Source organism: Phalacrocorax aristotelis, chromosome 10, assembly GCF_949628215.1.
Source record: "Phalacrocorax aristotelis chromosome 10, bGulAri2.1, whole genome shotgun sequence".
NCBI classification, from domain to species: Eukaryota; Metazoa; Chordata; class Aves; order Suliformes; family Phalacrocoracidae; genus Phalacrocorax; species Phalacrocorax aristotelis.
In genome coordinates this window covers 20,310,587-20,324,155 of record NC_134285.1, presented here as the reverse complement: position 1 = coordinate 20,324,155, position 13,569 = coordinate 20,310,587, and the positions used below count along the sequence as shown (strand labels likewise).

The window sequence follows — 13,569 nt, the reverse complement described above, 5'->3', positions numbered from 1 at the left end:
AAGGGTCTTTTGCTTGTATCTGGACCAGGTGTATGAAATGCTTGGATGGCTGGTTCCTGTATGAGTAGTCTAAGTGGGTTTTCTTTGCTGGGGGATTGAAATTCTAAAGCCGTATCTTGCACAGTTGAGAAATGACCCAAGACAGGCTGGAGGGCTCATTGGTAGTAACTGAGCTTTCTTTGCTGATGGTGTTTAAATATATGCTGCGGGGAACAAAACTGTTGATTTTGTTTGGGTTACTTTATACCAGACCTTGTATTTTGACTGCTCCCTCTTTTAGCTGTGATTTGTTTCTGAGAGGAAGAGGAGGGGTGCGATGTCAACTCCCAGCTCATATTTTGCTGTTCCTACTCAAACAAGATGAGTCACATCCACGCCAAGCCCAATGCCACATCACTAGTGGTGACTGACTGCGGATTTAATGTGTCACTTCTGAATAAGGAGCTCCTGAATGCTGTTTGTTGCGTGGTTTAGGTACCAGCTGCTCTTCTAAAAGAGTTCAGACGGGTGCTACAAATAGCTTTCCTTTAGAACATCAAAAAATTTGTTTCAGATCTTCAGAAAGGTCACTGCTCATGTTCTGTAACCCGTCATGTCCCCAAAGCCATCAGCGGCACAGGCATGTTACTTGTAAATTGGTTCTCTGAGTCTCCTGTGGCAGAAATAACAGCAAGTGTTGCAATGCAAGGAGAGATGAGTTTGGAAATGGTTTTAAAATCCAAATATTTCTGGTTGCTGACTTACACTGGAGTGCTGCACATGCGCTGTTTTCCTTGTTAGCACAAGTAGGCAGTGCTACCAAAGTGGCCAGGGTTAACAGGGATTAAGAGAGCTTGTGATATGAAACCCACAGACCTGCTTAGCTTGGGTGCTCTGCTGGAACCAGAACACCTGGTAAGAGGCAAACACGGGTGGGAGATGGTAACTCACAGCAGCACAAAAGATAGTGATGTAAGAGGTGGAGGGAAAGGTAGCGATAAAAACAAAAAGTGGTAATAGTGAGACCTGTCTAAGGAAATTTAGGGGATACCATTGACCTGACCTCACTGTCTGCAGACACTCTCCTCCCGGTGGTCCATCTCCTCTTTTCCCCCAGGTAGACGCTATGGTCCTCTTATTCTCTACCCCAGCCCTACCTTCTCTGAGACTGGCTTTTCTGAATGGTAGGACTTAATAGTGTATTCTTCCTTCAGGCTACGACTTCTGTCAAGTCCTCCAGTGGTTTGCTGAGAGAGTCGACCGCATCATCCTCCTTTTTGATGCCCATAAGCTGGATATATCTGATGAGTTTTCAGAGGCTATTAAGTCATTCCGGGGCCAGGATGACAAGATTCGAGTGGTGCTTAATAAGGCCGACCAAGTGGACACACAGCAGCTGATGAGGGTCTACGGTGCACTCATGTGGTCCCTGGGAAAGGTGATCAACACTCCAGAGGTGCTGCGGGTTTACATTGGCTCCTTCTGGGCCCATCCTCTCCAGAACACAGAGAATCGAAGACTCTTTGAAGCCGAGGCACAGGATCTCTTCAAGGATATTCAGAGTCTCCCGCAAAAGGCTGCTGTGCGGAAACTTAATGATCTCATTAAGAGAGCAAGACTTGCAAAGGTAAGAAAAGAGAAAAAACCTGAATGAATTGATTGAGCAGTCTCTTGTGTCTCTTTCACTGTGTCCTTTCTCACCCTTCTCAGTCTTTCTCTACCTAGAAACTGTATATTTTTTGGCAAATGGATTGAATTGTCAGTTTTTTCAAGGAAGAGATAGCCACTCAAGATATAGAAGCAAGTAGGAGGGAATTGAGACTTGTACTGGCATGCCTCCCTAACTTTAGAGAAGGGATTTGATGCTTTTTAGGCTGTTAAAGCTATTGTTTGCTTGGTAGGGGAGTGAATTGTTTGGTTTTTTACACTGTGCAGCAAGGTAATACTCATGTTACTTTTTGAAGATAAACCACCTTTTTTTTTAACAACAGCTGGTGTGTAGAGAACACTTGAAAAAAGGGAGGGTGGGGGCAAAAAACCACAACCAAAACCATTCCCGTGCAACTGTCCATATGCTTTTTTGCGTATTAATGCCTTAATGCATACTGTCAGTCAGCTGCTCTGGAAAAGCACTTTGCCTAAATGCACTTATGTTATACCTTGGAATATAGATTGATTAAAAGCCTCGCTCTTGCTGAAGCATAAATACTGATGAATTGGAAAGGTGCTTGTGCATTAGATTGAAACTCTTGAGCCTCTCAGAATTACATCTTCTTCATTCCTAGTCACAAACACACTTGGGTGATACAGACTTTGTGTCATCGTACCCAGAAAAACCCAGGTCTCATTATCCAGAAACATGAGTTACATGTCCCGTTGTAGGTAGCCCCTGTCACTGTTTCCCTTGTTTTCAGCTCTGGAGGAGTACATGCATTGTGTGCAACTTACAGTTGCTAACTAGTGTGTGTGACTGTCTACAGCTGACTGTTGAAAACCTGTTTAATTTTTTTGATAGGTCTCTAGGTATTTTTGAATGAGTGGGTATCACTTTAAAGCTTTGTGAATTGTTCTCAGCAAGTTTTAATTACTTATTTTGTAAAACCATCTGGTTATATTTCACACTAATCTTCAGACTCCCTGCCTAACAACGCTAGCTTCATCTGTCCTGTCTTCTCTCAGGCTGACTAGAATAAGCTAGTTGCAGCCTGAAGTATTTCTTCGCCTGTTTCTCTGATTTTCCAGTGAGTTTCTTTTATTGTAGCGCTGCTGCTGTTAGAATAATAGTTAAAAAGCACTGCCAAGCTTCTTGTTGTTTTGAAAAACTCAAGAACAAAATGAAAATTGGTGAATCAATCACAATTTAACATTTGCAAAATCGGAAAAGAAGGAAAACTAACGTCAGAAATACTTAGGGAGAAAGCTGGTGGTACCAGCCAAATTCTAATTTCCTATGCAGTTATCAAACAGAATGAGAGTTGAGTTAATGAGATTGTCTTGGAACATGTTTTCATGTGGGCTTCTAAGCCAAAATGCATGTACGTTGATATAAGAATAGTTGTGTGGGGCTTTATACCACTTCCTATGTTGGCTTAATTAACTCTCTGAATATAATGATACATTTAAAGTTTTTTTTTGGTGGCCTGAGCTTTAGGGCACGCTGTAGTGGTTACTGCTTTGAAAATTCCATTTAAAATCACATTTCTGATGATGTTGTGTTAAAAGTTGCTATGTTCTCCGTCGGTTTTGTGGATGTTGTTGGCAGCTTTTTGCTTTCATTTGTTACAATTCTTTTGGAAGTGGAAAGGTGTGAGATGGTTTATCTTCAGGTGTTTCTAGATAATGTAAAATAAAAATGGATAAAGGTGAATACAAAATACAATGCTCATGGGGCAAGCTAATTAGACAGTTGTGGAAGTGGAATAAACCATTTATCAGCAGGAAAGCAGCAATGTAATCTTTCCGGTGTCATCTTTCTATTGTCCAAACTGAACTTAAAGTACTGACACTCAAAAATAATTTTTTATAGCATTGCATGAGTTTTTTTTCTTCCCGTTTCTGTGCCACTCTGTTCTTGATCTCTTCCAAAACACGTACAGCAATTGAAAACAAAAGTGAACTGTTAACTTGCTGTCAAATTTGGGCATTAGGCTTTTTTTCTTTAAGTCCTGTGACTCACTATCCCGTTTTGAAGACGGGAGCTGTTCTTATCTACAAGAAACACATGTGCATACTGGCAGACCTTAGACCACTTAGCATACACATGTGAAACTGTTAGTGCTTGTGAACTATAAACATACTTTTCTGGTTTTACTAGAAGTATTATTTTAAACATAGACATTAGAAAATTTCATAGTTTTATGCAGAAACCCTGCTTCTTTATGATGTTTATTTCTTTTCCTCCTCTGTAGAAATTTAAATTTATCTGCAATTAAAACGTATTCAGATATGAGGAAGCAATGTTGTGTGGAAACTGGATCTTGAGACGTGCAAATAAAAACTGGTTACACTGCTTTTCTTTAAAAACAGAGAGGACTTTTTTTCCCCCCAGTTTCCAATAAGCCTCCGTCGTGGTTTAGCCCCAGACGGCAACTAAGCCCCGCGCAGCCACTCGCTCCCTCCCACCCCAGTGGGCTGGAGGAGAGAATCGGAAGAGCAAAAGCAAGAAAACTCATGGGTTGAGATAAGAAGAGTTTAATAACTAAAATAGTAATTATAATAATAATGATTATGATTATGATAATGATAGTATAATGTAAAATAAAATGACAGCCTCCCAAATAAGTAAGGAAAGGAATGGGAGAGTACTTCCCCTGTACAGATTATGTAAGGTTTGTACAGAATACTATAAGGCACATTCTGCTGTGTTTTGGTAGGTGTTAAGTATTATGCTTACACCACATCTACATAATAATTTATTTTTCTACTGATGCTTTCTTCTGGTAGTCTGTCTTCCCCCAGTCTTCAAAATTTCAGCTTTTTACTGCTCAACAGTTTGACAGACATTCTTTTTTTAAAATTTTTTTTCTTTCTGTGTGTGTGAAAATTTTAAGTAACTTCTGTTGTGGGAACAGCTGTATCCTTTTTTAATGAAGAGGGACCTGAGTTATGTAAAGATTTATTCTGTTGTGGAGGCCATTTGACTTCAGTGGTCCTGGCCAGGTCAGAGCTTAGGAAAGCAGTTTGATTATGTCAAGTTGCGATAGATGTGCATGGCTTCTAGAAGAAGGCTGCCCTTGTGCTTCCCTCTCGTGTGCAGAATGAGTATCAGCATCCACACAACGATCTGGATAAGTGAACTCACCACAGTTAAGAAGTGCAACCACCATTTCTGTCCTGGACCAGATCACTTGCTCTGTGGCCACACAGATCCTTGTGGTGGGAGGGGGTGGAAGAGGGGATGAGGTGAATGGTTCAGTGTAAGAGTGGAAGGAGGGTGCGTGGGCAGGAGGGATGTTTTGATGGCAATGCTGGATTATCTTGATCACAGCAGATGGGAAACTGTAAGAGTTCTGTGAGTATCCGTGTGTTTTAGGACTTGTCATCCTAAATTAACGCCTTTCCTTATATGCTGGGAAGGCTCTGCTTTTCTCCCTAAGGCTTCACAAGGTAGCCATGGCATGCTGCTCTTAAACTGACTGCTTGGTCATCCTCTGGTGGCTTCATAAATACTGTAGGTACTCACTTTTCTGGGCGTAAATAGGTAGGAATGCAGTATCACTTCAGTTAGATAGCCCTGCCACTTAGCACACTTGGATTACTTGAGGTGTTATCCCATTGCTTCCCACAAAAACTGGCAAGTCAAACGGAGTTACAGATCTCTACCATTGAGACAGATAGACCAGTATAGCTGGCACTCTGTGTATGATCCATGGATGTAGTGTCCGGATGTGGTTTTGACGCCTTGCTTTTTCTCTTACTGTTGGTACTGATAGAATGTTGTGCCATGCTGCTTCCTAAGCTGCAAGCATGCATCTGTATTTCTTTTAAATGTGTTTGCTTTCTCTGCCCTTCAAAGGAATGCTGAAAGCAGCAAAAGCTAGTTGATAAATATTCATGTAAACATGAAGTTCCAGAAACAATCGTTGATAATATCTTATCCTTGAGCTGACTTAGGGAAACATTATTTCTGTTTCTTTTTGTGACCTGGGTGAACAGCAATGTTAAGTGTAGATAAACAGTAGTCTTGACTTCAGTTTTGCTTCTTCTTAGGTTCATGCTTATATAATCAGCTATCTGAAAAAAGAAATGCCCTCTGTGTTTGGAAAAGAGAACAAGAAGAAGGAGCTCATCAGCAGATTACCAGAGATCTACATCCAGCTGCAAAGGGAATACCATATCTCAGCAGGAGACTTCCCTGAAGTCAAGAAAATGCAGGTAAGATGGTAGAGTACAGTTCCACTGAAATAATACTAACTTTCCAACAGGAATGCCAAATTGGAAAAGGTAGGACAGAGTATCTCAGCATTATAGTTTAGGGTCCTAAGCAATAGAGCAGCTGAAGAGACAATCAGTCATGCCTGTTATGGGGTTAGCGTGACTTCAAAGCAGTGCAGAACAAAAAAAATCGGTAACTTGCTTAGTGTGCGTCCGCTAATACAGGACTGTAGAAATTGCCATAAAGAATCAGACCTTCTGTCCTTTTAGTCAATATTTGGTCCCTCATGGCAGATAGTATTAAGGTTTTGTGCAAATAAAATGGCAGCGGACGGTTATGGGTTAAGCTGTTGGTTCTTTTGTGTCCTGAATGTCGTATTTATATCGCTTTTGTACTGCTATCTTATACTTGTGTAGGTGAAGGTATCCTTAGTCACGTCACTCATTTTTACCCTACTCTGTTCTTGCTCTTACTGATACTGTTTGCCAGTGAGTAATAAAGGCAATGTTTTACTTGAAAAATCCAAATTAAAATGTATTTCTTGTGAAAATGGTGCCTTCCCGTTTTTTCCTGTCCTTTTGAGCTTGTATTCTATGAAGAAGAGATAGAAGTTCTCAATTTATAATCTTAGTGTTAATTTTTAAACACTTTTTCTCTCTTGTTCGTCTTTTGAACTTTATGCAATCTTACTACCAACTTTCTGTCATTTTCCTACCTTTTTATTTCTATCCTCTGATTTGAGGTGGGTTGTTTAGAGTGTCCTAGGGAAGAACAGCTAATGTTGTATTAGCAGTGCTATTCAATTTATTCCTCAAGCCTCAATTTGCAACTTTTGGATCTCAGATCACAGGCTTCTTAAATGGCCTTTGAATGAGAAGATAATTCAGCTTGGAAGCTGAAGAACAGGAGACCCAGGAGCATGTGGTTTGGTCTGACCGTGGGCTAGTCATGAGTGTGATGGAGGATGTTTTCCAGATTGACACTTGTGTATCATTCCAATAATTTACGTGGTACACTTACACTGTTAATCATAAAGAGTGGCTGATCTTTATGATTAAAGATGAAGCCCCCAATCACTGGCTGATTAACGTATCTATAGGGACGCACAAGTTTCTTTTATGAACCAAAATATTTAACTTGGGAATCGATTATTGGCATGAGACAGCAAATTGTAGATGAAGCACGAGATCTCTTTCAGCTAGGTTTTCACACACAGGATTGTTGGAAGGGTTTCATGAGTTAGGCTTTAAAAAGGGCTTGTGTGGGAAAAGTTGACTACTTCTTTCCTTGCCATTTTCGTTGGTGTTGCAAAATGAGAGGTGATCGCTTGTCAGTTTGAATATTGAAACAAAGTTTGAATGGAACTTCATCAAACCAATAGTGCATGTCACTAAGCCTCAGCAGTAGATGGCAGCAAATATATACGTCAGAGATCAGTCACTTCTGTAATGAGGAGCGAAATTGTGAGAAAATAAAATTGTGCCAAAACAGATAGCAGGTTTGACCTTTGCTTTCTAAGATTTATTGCATACATAAATTCAGACTGGTCTGGTGATTGTGTATAAATGTCACCTGAACAGACAGAGTGATGGTGGCTGGTTGGCAGTTTTCCTCTAAGAAATCCGAAGTTCGTTGTGTGTGGGCAGAGCCACTTGCCCGTCCTTCAGGTTTCTTGGGTTCATATTATTATAGTTCTGATATGTAGGGGAGCAGCTCCCTAAGGTGATAGATGTCATTTGTTAAAGCAGTTTAACACCATTTTGAGATGGGTTTTAGGGGGGTTGTTTGGGGTTTTTTAAAGTTCCCATTGTAACCCTGTCTTCCCGGCTAGCATTTTGAATGTAGAAATCATTTAATAATTGCCTAAAGCATTTTTAATTTTCCATGGTGTAAAACATGCACATCTCACCTAGTTAAACATCTCGCTACAGTCAGTAGGAGTTTATGTATGAGATGAAAACTCGGCAGGGACTATATGACTTCATGAGTTCTGGCAGCACTTTTATAAAAGCACTTCTGCTGTTATCCCAGCTCAGTTTTTCTTTATTGGTAAAGGACACTTCTTCATGACTGAACCACAAAGAAGTTTAATCTATAAAATCAGATCAGCCCTGCAAACTTTGGATTTATTTTTAACTTTAAATGCTTGCATAAGCACTAGCAGGACTGAGGACCTACTGCACGCTTTCACATTTGGGAAAAATCACCAAATGGAAAGTTGTTGGGTAACATTCATGAACTGCCATGTTTTTACATATTTCCAGTTTGAAAATCATATTGTAAATAAAATTTAATAGACGAGTTCATACACTTGCAAAATTGTCTTAGTGTGTTTGATCAGTATATTGGGTGCGTGGTACATGTGTCAGCTTTGCTTCTCCTTCAACAGGAGTTTCAGTTACGGAAACTGCTTCAAAAGCTAACAGATTATTTTAATTTGAAGCCCATTCTTTAACCTCTTCAATGTTAAATGTTTCTAACTACTGCTGCTGAATCCTTTGTCATTGACAGGAGCTGTTGGAGACTTGTGACTTCGCTAAATTTCATTCTTTGAAACCAAAGTTAATTGAAGCTGTAGACAACATGCTGGCCAACAAAATTGCCTCCTTGATGAGCCTGATCAGACAGGAAGAGAGCAATATGCCCACAGAGGTGGTACATGGTGGAGCATTTGATGGCACCATGGCAGGACCTTTTGGCCACGGATATGGAGAAGGTGCTAAGGAAGGAGCTGATGAAGACGAATGGGTTGTTGCCAAAGACAAACCTGCTTATGATGAGATTTTCTACACTCTGTCACCGATCAATGGCAAAATATCTGGGATTAGTGCAAAGAAGGAGATGGTAACTTCTAAACTACCCAACAGTGTCTTGGGGAAGATCTGGAAACTTGCAGACTGTGATGGTGATGGGATGTTGGATGATGAGGAGTTTGCATTAGCAAAACATCTCATCAAGATTAAACTGGATGGATATGAACTGCCTGGCACGCTACCTTCCCACCTGGTGCCACCATCTCACAGGAAACCTTTCCAGACAGCAGAATGAAAAATAGGAGAAGAATGAGGATTTTGGAAATCTTTCAACAAATGTGTTGAAACCACCAGAATTTGAAATTAGGCTTAGATTGTTAAACCTCACAGCACATTTCACGCAAGTTACTGAAATTAGAAGCATGGTAGCAGGGAAACATTCGTGTAGCTGTCCCTGCTGACCTTCACTCAGGCATGCTTATCAAAAGTGCCTTGTATAGCTCTAGTGTAAGGTGAAAATGTTTCTGTAGTCCTGCTTCCATGTCTTGCTGCCCTTACAACCATAAAGCAGAAGAGACCATGTATGAAAAACACTGACCTTCACCAAACCTAAATACTTATCAACTGTACTGTAAGTTTCTCCAAACTATTTTAAATAGCGCAAGGAAGCTCCAAATGTTACATTCACCTGCCTATGCAAGGAACATTTTCTATACTAAAAACATACTTCAGGCATCGAGTGAATGTCAGCATCTCTGTAGCTTAAGAAAAGGCCGATATAAGAGGATATTTTATTTTTGTTCGTTTTATTATTTAATAGGGGGTTAGAAAAAGGGAGAAGAGTAATGGGGAGATCTTTTAATGCTCAGAACGTGAACAGACTTGTTTAAAAACCAATAGCTAGAACTGCAAAATACTAAAACGATTCTTCCAATCTGTCGTCATTGTGTCTTGTTAACCGGAGAACTGCTTCTTCAGTTTTTTACAGCACTATATACCCAGTATTATCATTAGAAGAACTGAATCTCCTTTGTTCCTTGGATTTGGAGTTTCTTTTGAGGCTTCAGTTGAGCTGCTCTGCAGACAATAAATTCCTGAATTGTTCAAAGTGACAGCAGAACGTTTCCATAAGTTAAAAAAATGAAAACAAATCATGTTTCCATTGAAATCAGGCCTAATGTTCTGTTCAGAAAAGATGCGTTGCTCAAAGCCAGCCGCTTCAAAGCACATAAACTTGTCTTGGGAAATTTTAATTTTTATTTAATTTCTCTTTACAGGTAATTATACAGTTATCTCTGTGTATTTTTTTACATATAATATTTTTAGAAAAGCTTTTAACTCTTTCTTTTCCCAACATAGAGCTGACAACTGCAAAAGAGAGATTTAATCCCTGTGGTGGCAGATTTGAAAGATGGGGAGGCTAACAGGAATCTTTACACTGACTGTAATAAACGATAGACTGGTCCCTCCAGATATTATTCCGTTACTGAAAACAATCCGTGGAAGGAATGGATGCTTAATAAACATTCATTTTTCTAGCAACACAATCAAAGTTGAACATAACGGCTGCTTACAGCTGATTTTTATCAGTACCTTAAAAGCATATTAATTTTTGGCCCTGTGAACTTGAGTCTCTCAGGGAGGGCCAGTTCTTTTCTGAAATCAAACTCGGCAGTCAGTTTTGCTCTATGCACTTGAGCAGGAATTGACTTGTTCCATTAGTAGTATGAGATACCCTACGCATCAAAGGTACTGTAGCTTTGAGCACTTTTTCGTTGAGTCTCAGTAAGTGGTAGCAGTAGTGACTTCTGAGACAGAGCAAGCCAAAAAGTGTTGTAGCATCCTTGCAGTCTGGGTGGGGAGGGAAGTGGTTTGGGTATTGTCTCCCAGATAAGAAAGATTTTAGTCACACTTACATGTTCAGATTTGTAGGTGACCTAAGAAGAGCCTCAGCTTCTTTTTTCAAATAGTACATGTGTAGGTTGTTGGTTAGGTTTAATATTTCAGATCTTTCCAGACCTCTTATCTTTCCGCTATCTTTCTAACGTGAAATTACCATGAACTTTGCCAGGACTCTACCATGGGAAAACAATGAAGCTATTTTAAGTAATGACAGAAGAACACCTTTACCTTGCCAGGCTTCTGGGCCTGTATCAGGGATAGACTGGCGTAGTTAGGTTGTTCTTCAGGACTTGCTTGCCTTTTTTCTTTTTTTTTTTTTTTTTTTAAATTCTTAGGTTTTTCTCTTATCATTCAAGCGTGCTAACTTGATTTCTGTTAGACCTAAATTGGGAGCCAGTTTAGCCTTAGTGCGTCTCTGTGCACTTCAGTAGAGCTGTGAAACTTGACCATGAGGCTTCCTGTGTAACTGCACATCTGCAGAGTAACTGATTTTCTATGTAATTTATTTTTGAACAGGAGCTGTTTAAAAAAAAAAAACAGGCTGCAGAAGGAGTAATGTATGTTTGTTTGTGTGTAGTGTCTGCAGTCAGTAACAAGTTCATATGCAGATGACCAGCCTTACTAGCTTAGAAAGGAAAGCCACCAGGAGAAAGCAAGCAAGCTTGTGTATTGTGTTGGGGAAAGCCTAGAGGATCTGGGAAATTGCTGATCTTCTGACTCTGTCTGAATGACCTTGCTTATTTAGCAGCACAGGGTTCCAGTGGTGGACCCATGTTTGAGTTCCCACCATGTGCAGTTTCCAGGGTTGACGTTCCAAATGCATTGGAGCCACATGATCCTATGCTAGTAGAAATATCCTCCTTCAGTGAGAGGAGCAGGATAATTTCTCTGTGATTTAATTGTATTTTTCTAGCTTTATTGGTAGCAAAATGGAGAAAACCCACCTATTCTTCAGTCTTTATGACAGTGTGCTGACCTGGGCTTAGGGGAGACAAATTAGAATGCATCGTTTTGATAAGTTAGAATATTTTGTTTAGGTGGGGTTGAAACGTTCTGCTTTGTTTTCCTGTAGAATTCGGAAGGGGGTTGCACTAAGCACGTACAGGAGTAGAGGTGGATTTTCTTTGTTTATCTGGAGGAATAGAAGCGTTTCAGGATTGGTGTGAAGAGCTACATGCATAAATATATTTCTAGATATGTGTGGTACAGTGCACTGGCATCATACTTAGTTGATAGGTATAAAGTACATTTCACGTAGACTTTAAACAGCAGTTTCTTGTACAGCTAAACTGATATAGTAGGCTGCTGTCGCTCAGGGGAAGGAATCTTTTGTCTCACTACCTCCTCGCAGACCTGTGGGCCTACTCCATTTGCCTTGCTGGCTCTCTGGCTTGTCAGATTCGGCAAGCCCAAGTTAGTTAAACCAGCCCCACACAACAGTTTGGTTAAAGTTCTGTGGGGTCAGTGAGTCCATGTGTTAGGAGCACGAGAAGTGAGCAGGATTACCTTCTCTCATGGAATTGTGCTCTGAGTACTTACTGGGAACAGCAGTATGAGGTCATCTTTGGTGTTCAGTTTGATGTTACTAATCCCTGCTGAAGAAAAACTAAGATGTTGGATTTTTTAGCCACTTTAGGCCTAGGATTTTGATTACATTTGCTGCGAGACCATTCAAAATTCAGTAATTCATCCTGTGAAATCAGTGCCCACTAGTGTCGTCTGCTGCCATAAACCAAAGTAAAGACTGCTGCTTTTACCTTTTCTCCAAATATTCTGCAGCACTGTTTTAATTCCCAACCCTAATTCTGTTCCCACAGAAATGAATTAGAATTTTGTTGTAGGTTGGAACAGAAAATGTGGAGCTGCTGCTCATAACCAGACTGCAGGACAGTGAGAGCCTTTTAAAGCTGTGACAGCTTTAAAATGGTGAGTTTACAGAGGTTTTTAGGTCAGCATGAGGTCCCGGTTCTTAGTTGGGGATGGTATGGATTTGTGCGGAACCTGGTCTCAAAGCGTCAGAATGCAGTCCCTGACTTTCAACAACATCATTCATCCGCAGTGCTTTAAATGTACCCTCTTTTTCTTCTCACTCCCTTCCCTTCACCATGTCCGCTCCCTTTGGTGGCTCTCTATATTGTGGGAATTCAAGCAGAGTTTGAAGCATATGCTTTGATGTGATGTGTAACTTAGCACTGAGAGAATGAACATGAACTTTGTTTTCTACTTCACATGCTCACCTTTTCTAATATTTTTTGTTAAATACTGTGTTTTCACGTCAAAGGCACTATGATTTTTGAGGGAAGGCCCGATCTGTGTAGTGTGCTTCAGTTTGCCCAACTAGACAAACAAAGGTGTAAGTTCATTATTGTTGCACTTTTATTACACAATAAATTCCTTGCAGATACTGTAATATATTTTAATATGCTTTGTAATAAATTTTAGAAAGTGTTGATAAATTTGCTGATTTAATAAACTAATATTGAACTGCCAGAGATTTTCTTTTGTAAGCTTCTTTCTGGAAGGTAATCTTTCAGTGGCTAGAATTTTGTAACCCTGCCACTCACGGCTCAATAGGCATAGTAGCTATTTGGCAGGCTGCTTATTATCCCACCTCGATTTATGTATCCATAATAGCTTATGGCTATTTCTCTTCTGTGTCCTTGAAGTTGTTGCTGAAAATACTGCTCATGCCGAGGCTTGACTCCGGAATTAAATTTATATTTTAACAAGGAAAAAAAACCCTCCAGCACCTCTCCATAATTAGCTTTTTATAGCAGAACGTGATTTTGGAGTTTCTTAATGTGTAAGCGTGGAAATTTCTTAAAGTCCAAGTATGGAAGATAAATCAAAAACTTCCTGTGTGGGGTGAAAGCTTAAAACTTGAGCTGAGAGGCACTTCTTTTAATTTCAGTGCGGGTACTAACCTTGAAAAATATGGGTCAATTAAATAGCAATTTAGTAAAAAGTACTTTGCTGATATGTTTGTCCCAAAACATCCAAGGGCATCTTCACACTGTGCCACCTACAGCTCTGTCACGCTGCAAGTACTAACTGTGAGTG

The 13,569-nt window shown here is 40.0% G+C and overlaps 1 protein-coding gene across 3 annotated transcripts in view; it reads left to right on the top strand.

Moving 5' to 3' along the window:
* EHD4 (EH domain containing 4) overlaps positions 1-12,999 on the top strand; it is a 31,396-nt gene extending 18,397 nt beyond the window's left edge. For all 3 annotated transcript variants that reach the window (XM_075105641.1, XM_075105639.1, XM_075105640.1), the window contains exons 4-6: positions 1,194-1,606; positions 5,689-5,853; positions 8,366-12,999. In XM_075105641.1, coding sequence (XP_074961742.1) covers positions 1,194-1,606; positions 5,689-5,853; positions 8,366-8,902 — 1,115 coding nt within the window. In that variant the 3' untranslated portion in view covers positions 8,903-12,999. The remainder of the gene's footprint in view (positions 1-1,193; positions 1,607-5,688; positions 5,854-8,365) is intronic.
* The last annotated feature ends 570 nt before the right edge of the window (positions 13,000-13,569 follow it).